The sequence below is a fragment of the Pieris brassicae genome, chromosome 4, assembly GCF_905147105.1.
Source record: "Pieris brassicae chromosome 4, ilPieBrab1.1, whole genome shotgun sequence".
Lineage (NCBI taxonomy): Eukaryota > Metazoa > Arthropoda > Insecta > Lepidoptera > Pieridae > Pieris > Pieris brassicae.
This window is the reverse complement of record NC_059668.1, coordinates 3,202,815-3,219,692: the sequence shown is the minus strand read 5'-3', so window position 1 is coordinate 3,219,692 and position 16,878 is coordinate 3,202,815. Positions and strand designations below refer to the sequence as shown.

The following is a 16,878-nucleotide window of genomic DNA, read 5'->3' as shown; positions in this document are numbered from 1 at the left end:
GTCATTTCTTTTACTAAAGTCTTGTCAAATTACTCAAGTCTATGTTATACTCTGTAGGAATAGTTTTTAAAGCTTTAACAAAATACTGAGGCAAAATACAAAATTTAATGGGAATATTGTCATTTATTCCAAAAGTAAATAGATTCAGTTATTGCACTAGAGATTTGAAATGTGCATGTGTCATTATTATCTTTATAGGCATGGTAAGTGTTTGATTTAAATATTTAACTATATGACTTGTTGTTGACAATTATTATGACAAAGTACGTAAATATGTCTGCATATTATGAGTATATAATGTGCCACACACTGTGAGGAGCACCGTAGAGCTTAGATGGGATTTTTAAGGTTTTTCAAACTTTTCTTTCATAGTTTAAATGAGCGTTTAAAATTTGGCAGACGTTGGAACATACTTACTAGTAATTATGGTATAATATTCAAAAATGAATTATATGTTTTCAGCTTTCAAGTATGCACACAGCAAGCTTGCTATGTTTGCCGCATTGTAGGTCTCTCTTCGAAGCATCTAGCTTTGTAAAAATTCCTACAAATATACTAAGATGGCTATTATTCGTGTGCGAGCTTATAATAATTGCAAATTGTTTTGCATTTCTACTTGGCATTTTTATGGTATATTAATTATCGTCTTTGTAATTACATAAGATATTTTATGACTTTTTTTGTAACACAGGACAAACGGGCAGAGGGCTCACCGTTAAGTAATGAAGGTGCCGCCCATGGACACATTGCGTCCTTTTAAGAATACGCTCTTTTAATGAAGGATGTACTTCAGCATTACACATTAAATTTGAATTCCTTGTTTATTGATAATGAACCCAACATGTTTAAATATAATTGGGTTATTTCAGAATTATCGACAAATATATGCCGATTTATTAATAATAAGTGCAATAGTGACGTCACTAATATCCGTCCCGTACGCAGTTCTTATGGTAATACAGGAACAATACACTGATTGTCGCTGGTACTACTCACAAATATTCCATTTGATACTTTATTTTTTCAGTAAGTATTTTTTATATATTGAATAAGTAATTTGATTTATTGTAATATACCCAAAAATGTTTTCACTTAATAAAAAATAAATCTTTGGAATCTAATGTTTAATATATTATTTTGTTTCTGTATTAATTAATATAATTTTTTTCAGTGTGGGGATACTTTATCGTCATTGTCAACTCTTACGAAGGATAAACATAGGAAATAAAGATTTAACAATTATCGATTTTATTCATTTTAACTTGCTTTATTCAAATAGAAACTCAGCTCTGGGTCAAATATTTGGTAGAACTAATTTGAGGTGTCTATAGGATGTTAAAAAATATAATGTTCTTTGTGATAGTATTTTATGTTTGCTTATACCTTATAAATAAAATATGTCAAGATAATTAAAATTTTGTATGAAAACTTGCCCAAATTTTACTAATCTATAATTTGCTGGTAACTTTTAAAAAGGTTTTGTAAGTTAATTCTGTTCTGGTTGTATGGTATATGTTTGTATAACGGGACAATTCTTGAAAGGCCGGCAACGCACTTGAGAGCCTTCTGGCAATGTGTGTGTCCATGGGCGGCGGTATCACTTAACATCAGGTGAGCCTCCTGCCCGTTTGCCTCCTATTACATTAAAAAAAACCGTAAGTGGAATTGGTTCGGAAATACTTCAATAGCCAGCTTAAAATATGAAAAATATAAAATTTCTTAAGTAATGCACAGTTATGGAACTAGGGGCGTCGAGGTGATACAGATGGTATTTTGTATTCTGCCAGATTAATATCTGCAGCCGAGTTTCATCATCCGACCGAACAATTCTCCTTGGTAAATGCGGTAAAAGATACACACGAATGCGCTATGGATTAGTGAATCAAAAGCTATGGTATGGTGTTTTAAATGTTTTTATTTATAATTACGACATAACAACGATCATCGCGCGTGAACGAGATAATAGACTAAAGATTTTAATTATTCTTTGATTTTTCTATCAATTATATTGACACATCGTGTCCACTGTCAGTATTGTTGGCAGAACGCTGTTTTGGTGGATTGATAAAATGTTTAATATTTGTATTGGTTTTTAGGTGTTAGAATGCCTCTTTTTGAATCTCTCCCCAGACTTGAAAAATGTTGCTGTTTCACTTTGAGAACTGGATCAATTATATTCGCAGTACTTGGAATAGTAAGTTTTTGATATATAGCACAAATCCTTAGAGCGTCGTTATCACTAATGCTATATTTCTTCAAATTCTTATCAACATTATCTAGGTATATAAGTCCTACCCGCCTCCAGAAGAGTCGGAAGAGAAAATTTAATGTTGGAAGTTTCCTAATTAAAAAATATACTTGAAAATTTCTTTTCGATTAATTTGTGGACCCTTTAGAAATCTAGCACGCATGCTTGAGATCATAGATCGGCATACTATATATTATTTAATCCCAAATGTATCGCATACTAGACTGAACTAAGAAATGATAACCTTCTTTTTGATGGGTTGATAAAATTACAGTTTATAAGTGACACGTTGCAAAATTAAGGTTCATTTACTTTCATTTCTTAGTATTTAAAACTAGAGTAGGTGTTACTACTGAGTATGCATGAAAGAAAAAAAAATACACAAATTCTTACAGTTAAAAAAATCAGTGCCGCTACAACCTTCTTGGGTCTGTGCCTCCTGTGACACGCCGTCGACTTTTTTCATCTAATGCAAGTCCGATTCCTCACGATGTTTTCATTCACTGTTCTAGCGAATGTTAAATGCGCTCATAGAAAGAAAGTATATTGATGAAGAGCCGGGAATCACACGGTGAAGCAATACTGCTTTCGTAATTTACATTAAATAATAATATAAAAAGCTATACAATGTATATAAGTTGTGGGCCTGAATTCTAAACAGTTTTTTTTATTTGAACTATTCTAATATCTGCATTGTGTCTTTTTCAGTTTTCTTGCCTACATCTGTTTGATGTGCTGAGTCCATGCAGTGGCGAAAAAACATACATGAAGTTCTTCAAATTCATATGGGCGGTGTCTGAATTGATGGTTTTTGGTGCCAGCATTATATTCCTCATTGGAATATGTTGCCATGTATGTAGGTTAAAGATAAATTAAATTATATAAAAAAATCAACTCTCATACTCCAAGCTTGTAAGCAGCATTGTAGTCTATAACAATTGTCACTCATTTGAGTTCGGGAATTCGATTTTACATTTACATACATTCATATCAATTTTTTCAGAGAAAAAGGATTACGGCAACAGTATTCCTGTCCACCACAGCTATTTCTATCGTAGTATCTTTAGGTATGGGCATAATGGGCACCGTGGAATTTATCGCCAAAAACAATTGTTTTAGCGCTTACCATTTATTGTCATGGTTTATGAACATACCAGGTATTTTACATTTAGAAAAATATTACCTTTTTAAATTCATGTACGACATTATGTCCAGTACATCATAAAATATGTATAATTTTAAATCTTGATTCTTAGAATTTTTAATTAATATTTCGACCGTCAAATAACATAAGTTCGATTCAATTTCGTCTAGTCTCACCAATTATTAATTTAAAAAAAACAATTTAATTGTACTGTTTTAACATAACTACCTCTTTTTATCATATTGCATTGACAGATTGACAGAAAGAGACGACATTGATCCCTTTGAAACCTTCATTCAATTAGAACATTCGATTACTCTTACTTGGCTCTCAAGAGTTTTATCACAAGACTTGTAGACCTCAGTACTATAACCCCAGTTACATTTTAACCGGCAAAATGTTTCATTTTGATACAGTTGTTTGTTCCAGCTGGAATATTTTGTATGCTCGTGGTGAGAAGCTACAGAGATAGTATGGAAGATTAAATCATTCATGTGTAGATCTCATATGCATTAAGATGTGAACATTTCATAAATGCAATTGGTAATACATAATAGAGTCAATCAAATGTATTAGACTCAGGAAATCTGTTCCAATTTGAAGGATAACATGAAAATATAAAATACAGTCAAAGTTCATTTTGCTATGACAAATTTATTTAGTATAAATTAATAAATATTGCATAATTAAAGTTTTATAATTTAATTTTTCATAGACTTAATTTATAAAAGAGAAAGCCTAGATACCCCAAAGTTAAAAATGTTTTGATAAGGAAAATAGATAGGCTTATATTTAAATTACAAAATCTTAACATTATAAACTTAATGAGCTGTCCTCTTAAATTTAGTGTTCAATACAGATCTTAGTAATGCCTGGTTGGGAAATGATAATTAAGGGATCCCGTGGATTCGGTCAAAGAGCCCGCCCCATCATTAAGCCTGGGTCCTCACATCAGCATAAATGTCACTCTGAGAGGTTTTAATTATTGCATCGGGCCCGACCCACCGCCGACTTGATCATAAAAGGGTTACATTTGAATTATACAAGGCCCCCTAATCTCACGCTTAATGCTATGTCGAAGCCTGTTTTAATTACCGCTTTCGACTAAATTGTATTCGGTGTTTGCGAATATATTAAGTAATCCCTCTAATTCCTTATAGACTATGCTGATTTTATCTAGATGTATATTATGTATTCAAGTGTTTATGAAAACTTCCAATTTATACTGAAAATATAACTGTGCTAAATTTGTAAAACTTTACAAAAAGATCGCATTTCAATGTCATATGTATTTTTTTTCGAAAGTTTAAATAAAGAAAATCTTATTATTGTGTCATAAACTATGCAATGCAATTTTAACTTTGTTAACCTGTAAACGATTTTATCTTTATTTTTAAAATAGAACTGGGCAATAGGGCTGCTGCCCCCATGGACACTCTCAATGCCAGAGGGCTCGCGAACATTGTCGCCCTTTTTAGAATTGGTCCGCTTTTTTCTTAAGGGACCCTTAGTCGAATTGGTTTGGTAATACTTATGTCTGCAGCTGGTTCCACATATTGGTGGTGCGTGGCAGAAACTTCATATAACTTTGAAATTTTAAACACAACATAATAATACACAGAATAATGAAAATCTTTTAATCCAAAAACTTCATATATAGACCCTCATAAATCCAAATGAAGGTCCAAATACCAGAGACATAAGGAATTTTCTTAGAAATAACCGTCACGTTTTCCCGACGGGGACGTAAAAGAAAAGTGTATAAAAGCAAAAAAGAAAGCTACGGAAAAGCATTTTCTCCTGAGGCAACGCTTTTATTACCGAGAGCACGTGATGGGAACGACGATCTCAAAGGTATATAAGGGTTTTATATATAGTTCTATGTTTTGTTCAACAATGTTTTTTTGTTTAAGGAAAATAGGTAGAAAAGTAATTAGTTGGTTCTCTACATTAAGAAAATTTGATTGAATATTATGTAATTAGGATCATATTTATATACCTCTGTATTTTTTGTCAAATAATGACTTGAGGTTTACATATCAGCTAACTTAATCACAAATGAGCTGCTTATGTTTTAAAAAAAAATAAAGGATAATACTTCAAAGTGCTGTAAGTATTAATAGGTGGATTTCTATATTATTAAATTTCCAGTAAGCTTATTACAGGTTTGACACTGTTTTATTTACTTAATATTGAGTTTGTCTTAAATTGTAAATATGTATGAAGATGTTTTAATCATATAACATAGAGGAATGAATGAGCGTTTGAAAATGATTTGTGCCGAAAACATTTTAATGAATAGATTCATTAACATATTACTGCACAGATAAGGCAAATTTTTATAATAAATTAAGCTGTTTTAAATAAAACATTGCAGGCTAGCCCAGGATAGAACAGAATGAGCTGCAATAGAGGCGGCCTATGTCAACCTGACCTTAAAACTGGTTACTAAAAGATTTAATAGTTGTTTTTATTTCCAATGATTTCTTTAATTGTTGTAAAACCAACGTATAAATATATATTTATTAATTATAATTATAGAATTGACAGATAAGGTGAAAATGGTCGTAATTCTAGCAGCTTATGTTAAAATACTTTTTATTTTATAATTCTATAATGTACAAGCGATATATAAATGATTCAGGTTCAAATATACTTTTTTCTTTGATTTTGTTATCTCACACAACGATACCGACGGCTTTTTGCCGTCGGTCGTAATCACAACGCTATATCAGAATTTTATCTAAATTTATTTAACTGAAGGTACGTACTATTGACATTTTTTATTTTGTATTTAAAACTTTTTGTTGTCTGGACTATATAATGCACTTACACACACGCTGTTTTTAATTTTATTTTTTGAAATTGAGTACGTATTGAATATATTTAGTACATAATTCAATTGTGATAGTATGTAAATAAGGATATACAAAATTGGAAATTTCATTTATCATACTTCCTACTCAAATCAATTTACATGGCATAATATAAAACCTACACGTATTGTAGCTCGTAAAATGCATACAAAAACAGCATTTACAAACCTGAAAATGCAGTTATACAAAATGTTCACCGTAAATAATCGATAAAATGTGATATCAATAAAAACTTTCAAGTGTATTCTTAAAAGTATCTTGTGTATTTTAAAAAATTCGACTAACAATATTATTATCATTTTTATTATGCATAAATTATTAAAGGTTTAATTGACGTCTGCAGCCTTATTTTATTCGCAGTTAAGAAAGGTATGATTGGATTAATACTGTTTTAATGGAAATTAAATTTAAAGTATATGTAGAAATACATGAATGTTAACTTCGGTGAGGTATTTTTAATCTAATCTCAATCGATTGAAACGTTTTCTGTATCCTTGATTGTGACTGGAGAAATCTGCATCGCATTTAACTCATCAAACGCATTCGCAGTAATTAATTTATTTCAAAAATACAGTTCATCTAACTATTATATTATTATCATTATCAATGGCTAAACAGCCCCTTGTGTGCCTTAACCTCGTCATGTAGATTTCGCCATCGCAATCTATTTAATGCTTCTTGGGTCCAACTTCGAACCCCTATTGTTTCGAGGTCCTTAATACCTTCATCCCACCAACGCTGCCTCGGTCAACCGGGTTTAAAACTATTTATATTTCGTATTATACCGACCAATGACTAGATATGGCTCGATCGTTATTTATAAGTCATTCTTTATTTTGTTTTGTAAAAAGAATTGGATTCAGCCTGCTAAAGAAAACTAACTAATGGTATACCTATACCGTTTTTATATACCCTTAAACTCTGTCTATATATTTAAAAGATATAAAAAATAAATCAATGGCGCATCAACCTCTGTAAAGTCTGGGCCTCAGATTTCTGTATCCGTTTCATGATCATTTGTTAATCTAATATGTAAGTAACTGATCAGTCTTCAGTGCCTGACGCACGCCGTCGACTTTTTGGGTTTAAGACAAGCCGGTTTCCTCACGATGTTTTCTTTCACCGTTCGAGCTAATGTTAAATTCCATACTAATAGAAAATCCACAGCCGGGGATGGAACCTACAACCTCAGGGACAGGATTCGCACGCTGAAGCCACTAGGGCAACACTGCCCATATATTTTACCACAACTAAAACACCTGCAAGCCCTCATTGATATCGTATAATAGAAGCAATGCCTTCAACGTGGTGACAGTTGACGTTTCGTAAACAACCTAATGAATAATAAGAAGTAATAATTACAACGTATATAGAACCAATGTATAATACAAGAATGTTAGGTTTTGATTTAAAGTAGTATATTAAATGGAATATCTATTTTCGTAGTCACTCAAAGTAGTATGTATGTAGGTAAAATTAACATTTGTATAATAAACGAAACATAATAATAATATCACTACTTTACGCTACTACCTCTACAAGGTACGTTGGTAGAAGGAAAAAGTCGTGGTTTCGGGACGTACGGGAATTTACCGGAATCACATCTGCCGAGAAACTTTTTAGACTAGCGCCAGATACCTGGCAATTCAAGCAACTAACCATTAGAAATAAAGTGGCAGCAGAAGAAAAAGAAGGCGCTACATGTGTGGGTATTCTGAATGTACCAAAACATATAGGAATTTAGCTAATGTATAAAAACCACGGACTTTTTATCCTACTAAAGCTGCATAGGTATGTGGATGTTATAGTTTCATATATCTTTAACATCTAAGTATCAACTAATCCATGTAAATTCTTGAGAACTAGTCGTAATAGAAATTCCAACAGAATTGCGCATTCACTTACGTAAGTATAAAATAATTACAGTTCCCTACAAAGGGACCCAATGTAATTAAAATAAAATTAGCAGCGCCATCTCTGCAATTACCTTAAAAGGAAATTAAGTTTGCGACGAGCATGCGCGAATCTAAAATGGCTGACGATCAATAAATGTTGCCACCCCATTCTCCCTGAACGTATGGGGGAAAATTATTTAAGCTAAAATATTCTGTATATCAAACACATAAGTGTGATTTTAGAGTAAATGTATCCGTTCGTGCCTACATCTATTGTTTGCTCCTATCTTGGTTAGGTATGCATACGTAGTTATACAGTTGAGTGGCTAAAGCTTTTACGCGTTTCATATCTTACGAGGACTAAGATTAGATTATGAATTCTTATCCAAATAATTGGGTTTTGCTTTTCGTTATTCTGCTAGAGGTGTATTATGAATATTAAATAATAGAAACATATTAACCGATTTCTGTCTTGTAGGATTCTCAACGCTCTTAGTACCTACGACAACATATGACACCTCTGCAGATGAACAACGATTTAAGTAATTTTGTTCGAAATTTAAACTTTCGTACATTAAAGGAAAATTTCATGAGGTAGCACTTAATCCTAAATATCGACATCGTTTTATAATAAATTAATAATTTAAACACATGGAAGCTCCGTTGACAAATCAATACAAAATTTGAATTATTATTACTTAAATAAACAAAAAAAAATATAACATAAATTAATTGTAATTTTGTTAAGTTATTTACGCCTTACCTTCTTTTCCCTGTAGTATTTTGCTTTCCCCCCAACGTTGCTTGAATGACATCTATAGTTACCAATAACTGCTCGCTGCCTAATCAATTATGTTAACAAAAGTCTTGTACTCTTAATAATAATATAAGGCCTTTAGATTACAAAGATTCCTTCTGATTAGTAAGTACAACTTAAATACAATTTTTAATACCTTCAAATAAACGCTAACAGTAAAGAAGTAGAAAATCTGTGGCGTAACATTAATTTGGTTTGATAAAAGAGTTAGGTGTCATGAATGAAATGACTCAATCTGAATTAGCAAAGACAAATAAACTGTAGTTAAAAATAAAAACAAAACAAATGGTCTGTCAATAGACTTGTATTTCTTCATCACTATTTTTTAATGTTTAAAAATTGTTTAACTGTGTTTCTTAATAGGCAAGTTACTCGTAGTTCTTAATATGTAGGTAAGCTATGATAATATGACGAAGGTGGTGGAGTACTCCTTCTGCATTTTAAATTATAGCTTATATTAAACCTATCATACTATTAAGTAAAAATAATACTACAAGTTATAATTCAATAATAAAATGATAGTCAAACATGATAGTATTCTCTGATAGAGGAACACATAATTTCCCAATTTCATATTATCGAAGTTCAAACTTGCTTAATAACAGACAGATTTACTTGAATTGAAAATAATAATAATAATTGAGAGGCTCTAAATAGAAACTTCAAATCTAAAATATACCTACAGGTGTTAGGAGTAGGTACCGACTTAGGTGTTGACAAAGAGCTCCTCCAATAGTCTATATATCTAATCTTTCATGTTATTGTGTTAATTTACATTAAATTATTCAAAATTTACTTAAAATAAGACTTCTAGTAAATTTATGGGTATGTTTTAATAGTGAGTCACCTATTAACAAAAAATTCAATTAACTTTAGCGCTATGTATTACTTTAGTAGCATATACTTTCTTAACATTAAATCATTAGGAACCACGTGCGTATTATTTAATATTTTTTAGTAATTATTAGTATGCAGCGGGTATGTAGAAATAACCAAATTATTTTTCTGTAAAGCGCCATCTTGTGTATAAGAATGAAAACTTTTCTGTGTGAAAAAGCGCCATCTATTACGAAATATCTATACTTCTAAGGATTTATAAGGTGTTCGTAACACTGACATCTATGAAAAAACTACATGACAACAATAAGACGTAGAAGATTCTTAACTACTATACAAGTAAAATATAATAAATTAAATGTAATTGTAGATGGCACTAATGGCGACTAACTAAAGAACGTTTTTCTTTAATTTTAAATTAGGTTTATTATCGTATTGTCAACTAAATGATGCTGCAAATATGTACCTACAATTCTTTTGATACCCAACAATACAATTTTTTATGCACAAAATAATTATGTATTCTTGTGGAAATATGAAATCATAATTTATAGATATGAAAACAGCATGCAAATTGATGTTTTAGTAATGTGTTAAGCTTGCTTAGTAATTAGCTTTTTACTAGTAAAAAAAATTATCAATATAATATCGATAATTAGCTTACACTACCACGCATCCGATAAATAAAAAAAAACTCATTCATAAAAACTAAAAAGCTATTCTAAAAATTTCATTCATAAAAAATTCAAAACATAAATTATTCACAAACTTGACAGTTCAAATATTGTATTATCTGTGTTGGCATTGGTCGATTTCGGCGCCATTTGTAAAGGGCCGTGCTTAAGCTCCGCCTACTCCGCCTTCTGTTCTGCCATCTTTAAATCGAAGCTACTTCATTGGTTTGGGGTGTCAAGATAATCCTACTAAATTATGCATGGATTCTCTATACGTTGTATGGAAAAGGAACGTGCTTTAGTTTGACGAATTATATTCTGATTAAATGGCTTCAAGGAATTCAATTATTTGGTTTTGAGAGGGAGATTGTAGGGAAGGCCTACTGATAAAGAAATTACAAGGACAAAATTAAGATTATACCTAATTAGAAAACAAAATATAAGTAAGTATATTTAGTATGACACATGTAAACGTTACCTAATGTTGTAACAAATTTCATATATAATTGTCTCTGCGTACTTACCTTATACCTTATAGGCATGTCTAATTTTACTCGATTAATATTTATTTCCATTGTACATAAAGTTTTTAACGGTTAAGAAAAGTATTAAAAAATAACTAGGCACCTTTGACCTATATCAGTAATAATTTAAAATCAATACAAAACACGTATAAATCTTTGTAGAACGATGTAGCCAAAGATCAAATACATAATATGTACCAAAAGGTTCAGACATTTACGAAACTTAAGAAGCAAAAAGTAATTAAAAAATATTTAATATATTTGTAATACCTCATTCGGGTGTGTGACGTAATACCCAATATGTGACGTGTAAGTTGTCCTCGTGAATTTATTTAGCGTTATGGATATTCTTTTCGATTGCGCCTTGATTTTTCCATATAGGTTTTTTTGTATGCAATATTTACATTAAGTTATGCGGGAAAGTGGAATAAATTTTAAATCACGTGCTACAAAACCTGAATTGGTAGCGGGGCCTGAACGGTATTAACCGGTTGATGGTTTAGGTATCAATGGTTTATTTTAATTAATAAAACTGAATATTATTTTACTTCACATTTATCCTGACATTCAACATAGGTTAATTATAAACAATAAAATATTAAATTACATTAAGATGACTTCTTGTACTATATTATTATAGAAAACACTAATTTGCATAGTCATTTTAGCTCAAGTCTAGACTGTAATCACAGGTAAAGGCATAAACGCAACAGTAATTATATGACCGCACTTCCTTGCTGTAATCGATAAGTTTACAGTCAGGAAATCACAAAAAACATTATAAATACTGATTTAGAATGATGCTGAAATCATCACTTGAAACAAGACAATAACGATAAAAGAAAAGATGGACAGAGGACGCTATGGAACTAGCGGGAAAAAATAAAATGAATGTTGCTCAAGAGAAATGGTGAAATATAGAGGAGGCTTTTACTTTAAAAGGGGCCATAGAAGTACTACAACACTACAAAGGACAAAAAAACTAAGTTATTTTTTTAAAACATACTAACACAACTAATATACTTAACTTATATTAGAACGTAACTAAAATTAAGAAACTAACGGATTGTTGTAACATTAATAAACCGTTAAGAATAATAATAACAATGAATAACTTATAATTTAAACTAACATTAAAATGATTGAAAATTCACCTAACAAAATCCGAATAAATTTGTTTATACACGTGGTGATCATTTTTTTATCGATATGTTTTTGTGACATACAAAAACATCTAGTCAAGTTACAGGCTAGGTATACAAATAACATTTCTTCGTACTTTTTTTAATGGTAATTATTGAATAGCCAAACCTCCATACGAAAAGTAAAGAAGTAAAAGAAAGAATCCAAAAATCGATGAGACTAAGACTAGCACTTTTAATCAACGGTGGTGCCCTACTCCAAGCACTGGATGCTTAAGTATTATTGTAATCAGTAAATTTGGTGTGGTTAAATGTGAGAGCAACACCGGTTCGAAATCCAATACGTATGGTGCATGCGCCGGAACACCACCGCTTCCGGTTAGTGTCCCAAAATTGACAATTGTCACCCTTCTTTGACTGATATTGATTGAAAACAGTAATAGTAGTAGTAACAGTAATTACAGTACACATACTACTAGAGTATTTTATAAGGCTATTATGTTGTAATTGTATTTTCTTCTAAAATTAGTCTCAGATGTCTTATGAACATTATTTATTAATTATATATCTTTTGTAAATAACGATGTATATTTGTATGAAGAACTATAGAACCGAAAGGCTTATTCTAAAATAAATATTATAGATCATACATGGAGCATTTATGAAACAATTGATACGACGAAAACGTATACATACATACAAACAGGGGTAATAGTGGAAATCTCACTTGCAAAATACTATTAAAAAGCCGGTTAATATCCGCTAAAAATGTGTATTTGTAATAAAAATTAAAATTGTCATGAATGAAAATAAAAATGAAAAGAAGATAATCATTATTACTACCGTCATTTTTGGAATAACTTAAATAATGAATAATAGCGTTTCACTTAAGAGCTGCCATAGACACAAGTTTCAATTGTTTTGTATGTGTCATGTGTAAATAGTGTACAAGTTGTGAAGGCTTCAAAAGTAGCCCAAAATGGCACGATTTCAGTACCTTTTTAAATTTATATAGATCAAAATTGTCGTGTATCTAAGCTTATTAACACAAGATACAAAAGTAAAAATCTAAATAAAACTCAACAAAACTAGTTACCACGTAAAACCATTACAAATTCCATTTAAAAACGATTTAATGCCATGTTTTATTTAATCAAGGGGACTCGTAAAGCTTACATCGGTAATTACAATCTCGTAGTGAGTGTAAATTTGTATTTGTACGATGTTATTTTACAAAAATCACCATTTACTGGTGAAACGGTGGTTCTAATCAATATCCAATCAGCGGCGCGCCATAAACTTAACTAAGCGGGAAATTAACTTGGCCCTCTGTCTGCTATTACTGTACCCTATATACTTATATTGTATATATGTTCGAGACTAGCCTTGTTCTCTATTTATGTATACTATATGTGTTTTAAGGAATACTTTTATAGAAAACCCATTTTTTTTAATAGAACGTGGGACAAACGGCAGGAGTTTCACCTGATGTTGAGTGATACCGCCACCCATGGATACTCAATGTCAGTGGGCTCACGAGTGCGTTGCCGGCCTTTAAAAACTTAAAGTCTAGCACACTAGGTTTACACACTCAATAGTATACTGTAAAAATATCATATTTCGGCCATATAATATTCGGAGACGATGAGAGCTTGAGAAAACTGATCCTGGTTGGTAACACAAAAGGCAAAAGACGTGGCCGTTCACTAACTGGTTGGACCGATAAATTGAAAGACTCATTGTCCTCAAAACCATACGCTGTAATAAGAGAGGCACTGGACAGAAATTAGAAATAGAATTTCCGCTCCAGACTCCAGGCTTTGCTGTTCCGACTGAAGAGAGAGTATGAAAAATACAACCAACCTATTAATTTCATGTTTCACAACTCACTCAGAAATCAATGAAGCATTGTTTTTAATACACGAAATTAAAAAATAAATGTTTTCAAAAAAGTATTCATATAAATTCGATTTGTTACTGAATAAAACATTAATAATATAATATTTCAACGATATGTTAACAACATTTAAATTATAAGCTTTATATATTTAAGTTCCATCTACCAACTTGTTATACCTTTTATTTATACATTAACTATTAATTGTATCAAGCCAGGTGTTAAACACTTTTGATGGTTCTTTTAGTTGTATCAAGTTCATTCTTATAACTTTTCTTCTATAGTAATGAAAATGATGTTTTAGTTGTTTTAATAGTTTTTAAAATATATTATCAGTCTCAAGAACGCACAACGGACCAAATAGGCATTAAACTGCGGAAACTGAGTCCATACTACACTATTAGATGTCTTAATTAATAAGATAATCTAGTACTTAATATTCTTATATGAATAAATAAATTACAATCAACAAAACAAAGAAAAGTCATTGCAATAGATACGCTAGTTTACTTTAGTATAAGCGATTCGGCGTCACATTATAATAAGAATCGTTATAGAAATAAATGAACTTAGCTAAATCTATTATAGTAGTCTTTCACTATATACAAAGAGTTTAAAGAGAAGGTCGTCGATACCTTCGCCTTCGCTTAGAACTAGCGCTGTTCATACTTTTACTCCGCGTTGATCTAGGCCATGATTCAAACATGCATACAAACAAGGTACTAAATAATCAATACAAACAACAATCATAAATCATTTATATCCGTCTATCACGATTCGCTAAATGAATAATATCAACCATAAAGTCATATAACGTAGTTTAACCCACGTGCATCGAACATATTCATTCCGGAGTCACACGACCTTAGCGCACTAGACATAAGGTTCAAAATTTAAATTTGATTCTTAAAAGCGATAGTTTATGATGCTTTATGTATCTCAACATAAAGACACCCAAGTTGTAGATGAGAAATCTTACGCAACATTGATGTCGTAAAGCGACTCTGCGGGACAGTTCTAATGTCGTTTTGTAGATATCAATGTACTGTGAATAGATTATTATAAGGTCGATAAACTCTTTATTTATAAAGGTATTTAAAAATTATTATTTAACCCTCAGAGATAAATTATAATTAGGTACTAGAACATAAGACAGCTTTGAAATTTGATATCAGTTTATAGGTTTTAAATTACATGGTGTAATGGTTGCAGCTCCTTACAAACGTTGTGTAAAACAAAAAACTTGACGATTATAAAGAGTGGCGGAGAGTTTATTGGCAGTTCTTCTCTTCCGTTCTACGCCCTTGATTTGAGAACTGAGTTAATGTAAAATTAGAAGCATTCAATGTATATTTCTTTTTTTGACGTTCTTAATTGTACATTGTGTTAGATATACCTATGCACCTACAATATAGGTATATGAATAAATGCATTTTGATTTGAATTGAATTAAGTATTGTAATTAATTAAGAAAAATTTATTCTTATTCTTTATAATCAGGTAGGTCCACAAATAAATGTGTTTTATAGCTTAGGTAGAAAATAAGTTTGATTCAAAACCTAAAATATCTAACAATTCTTGAACTTTATAGGATAAATTAAAAGGCTATACTAGCCTTAGTTGTTAAAGGTAAAAATCCAATTGGTATTTAGGAAACAACACATACACAAATAACGCACCAGCCATTTAACACAAACACGGCGCCCAAAGCTGCCGCCATTGTTTCATATTTGTTTCTCAAACACCGTTTATCAATTATCACTTACCTGCGACACGCGAACACAACACTGCACAGATTTATAGTCGATTAACTATCATCACTTTTACTGGTTGTAAATTAATTACACTTTACGCGCGAGGTGGTGCGGCCGTTCAGAGCGGGTTCGTTCGGCGTTATGCGGCTGGCGGGCGGAGCTACGAGCACACTGTGCGACCGCGTTCAAACTAGCAAGCGCGCGCCGATGAAACTCATCCCTCATCTCAAATTCGACTCGCTGTTAGAAACCCCCATGTGTCGAGTGCTTGTTTATAAGAACGTACATATCTTGCATGGCATGACCAAACTCTTCTTAATCTATATTATCCTTTTAACGAACTGATCAGCGCAATGTCTTTAAAATATTCTACGTAAAAAATATTCGAATATTCGTTGGTATCTTAAGTTTGTACATTTTAAAACTACCTGTTTATATAGCATAATAAGAGTTTAATGCCCGACCTCAGAGTGTAGAGGTGTACGATTAAACAGTGTACATATATTGCTTGATTCAATTGTCTCACAATTCTGTATTATACATGTTCTTTCGTTGTTTTATGGTTCTAATTGGTGATTTAAATATCATTTAATGTCTACAAAATAAGCTATATTAGAATGAATATATATTCAGATAATACAACCATAACTTTGCAACATAAATAACGTTTTCTCAAATATGATATCTACGATATGAAAGATATCAGCAATAAACCAAGTCCCGCTCACAGTATCTATGCCGACAATAATTAGCAGCACTTGCGCCGTTAGCTGTAAAACTTACCCATCGTGGTCAAATTATTATAATCTCAATCAGATAACATACTCTGTAGAAAGCCGCCAAGCGGACTGTGACTCCCTGTACTATGGGCCTATAGACATAAAAAAAACATAGCAGCCAGTAACTCGGAAACACACTCGGGAATATAATTCGAAAATCAAATCTATATTTATTTACTTACCGGCTTATTCTATGAATTCTAAATTCAAAAGAAGTCAAAAGGTCAATACAGTTTGATATAACAGTAAGAGTGCATAGATAGTAAACCTGCCGTAGAGTTAATCTAAAAT

At 31.4% G+C, this 16,878-nt stretch overlaps 3 protein-coding genes across 4 annotated transcripts in view; 2 read left to right on the top strand and 1 right to left on the bottom strand.

The window, feature by feature from the left end:
* LOC123708457 (homeobox protein abdominal-B-like) overlaps positions 1–15,929 on the bottom strand; it is a 73,924-nt gene extending 57,995 nt beyond the window's left edge. The window contains exon 1 of one of the 2 annotated variants that reach the window (XM_045659169.1): positions 15,821–15,929. The gene's annotated coding sequence lies outside the window, so the exon portion shown is untranslated. Of the gene's footprint in view, positions 1–15,733; positions 15,755–15,820 lie in introns of those variants that run through there. The other variant, XM_045659170.1, reaches the window with a different exon arrangement.
* Positions 73–1,277, top strand: LOC123708459. Its single transcript, XM_045659175.1, has 4 exons — positions 73–203; positions 463–630; positions 870–1,026; positions 1,172–1,277. Exons 1-4 carry the CDS (start codon positions 108–110, stop codon positions 1,213–1,215), a joined length of 465 nt encoding a protein of 154 aa, XP_045515131.1. The 5' UTR covers positions 73–107; the 3' UTR covers positions 1,216–1,277.
* Positions 2,052–4,030, top strand: LOC123708460. Its single transcript, XM_045659176.1, has 4 exons — positions 2,052–2,194; positions 2,957–3,100; positions 3,252–3,405; positions 3,822–4,030. Exons 1-4 carry the CDS (start codon positions 2,105–2,107, stop codon positions 3,875–3,877), a joined length of 444 nt encoding a protein of 147 aa, XP_045515132.1. The 5' UTR covers positions 2,052–2,104; the 3' UTR covers positions 3,878–4,030.
* Positions 15,930–16,878: the final 949 nt, after the last annotated feature.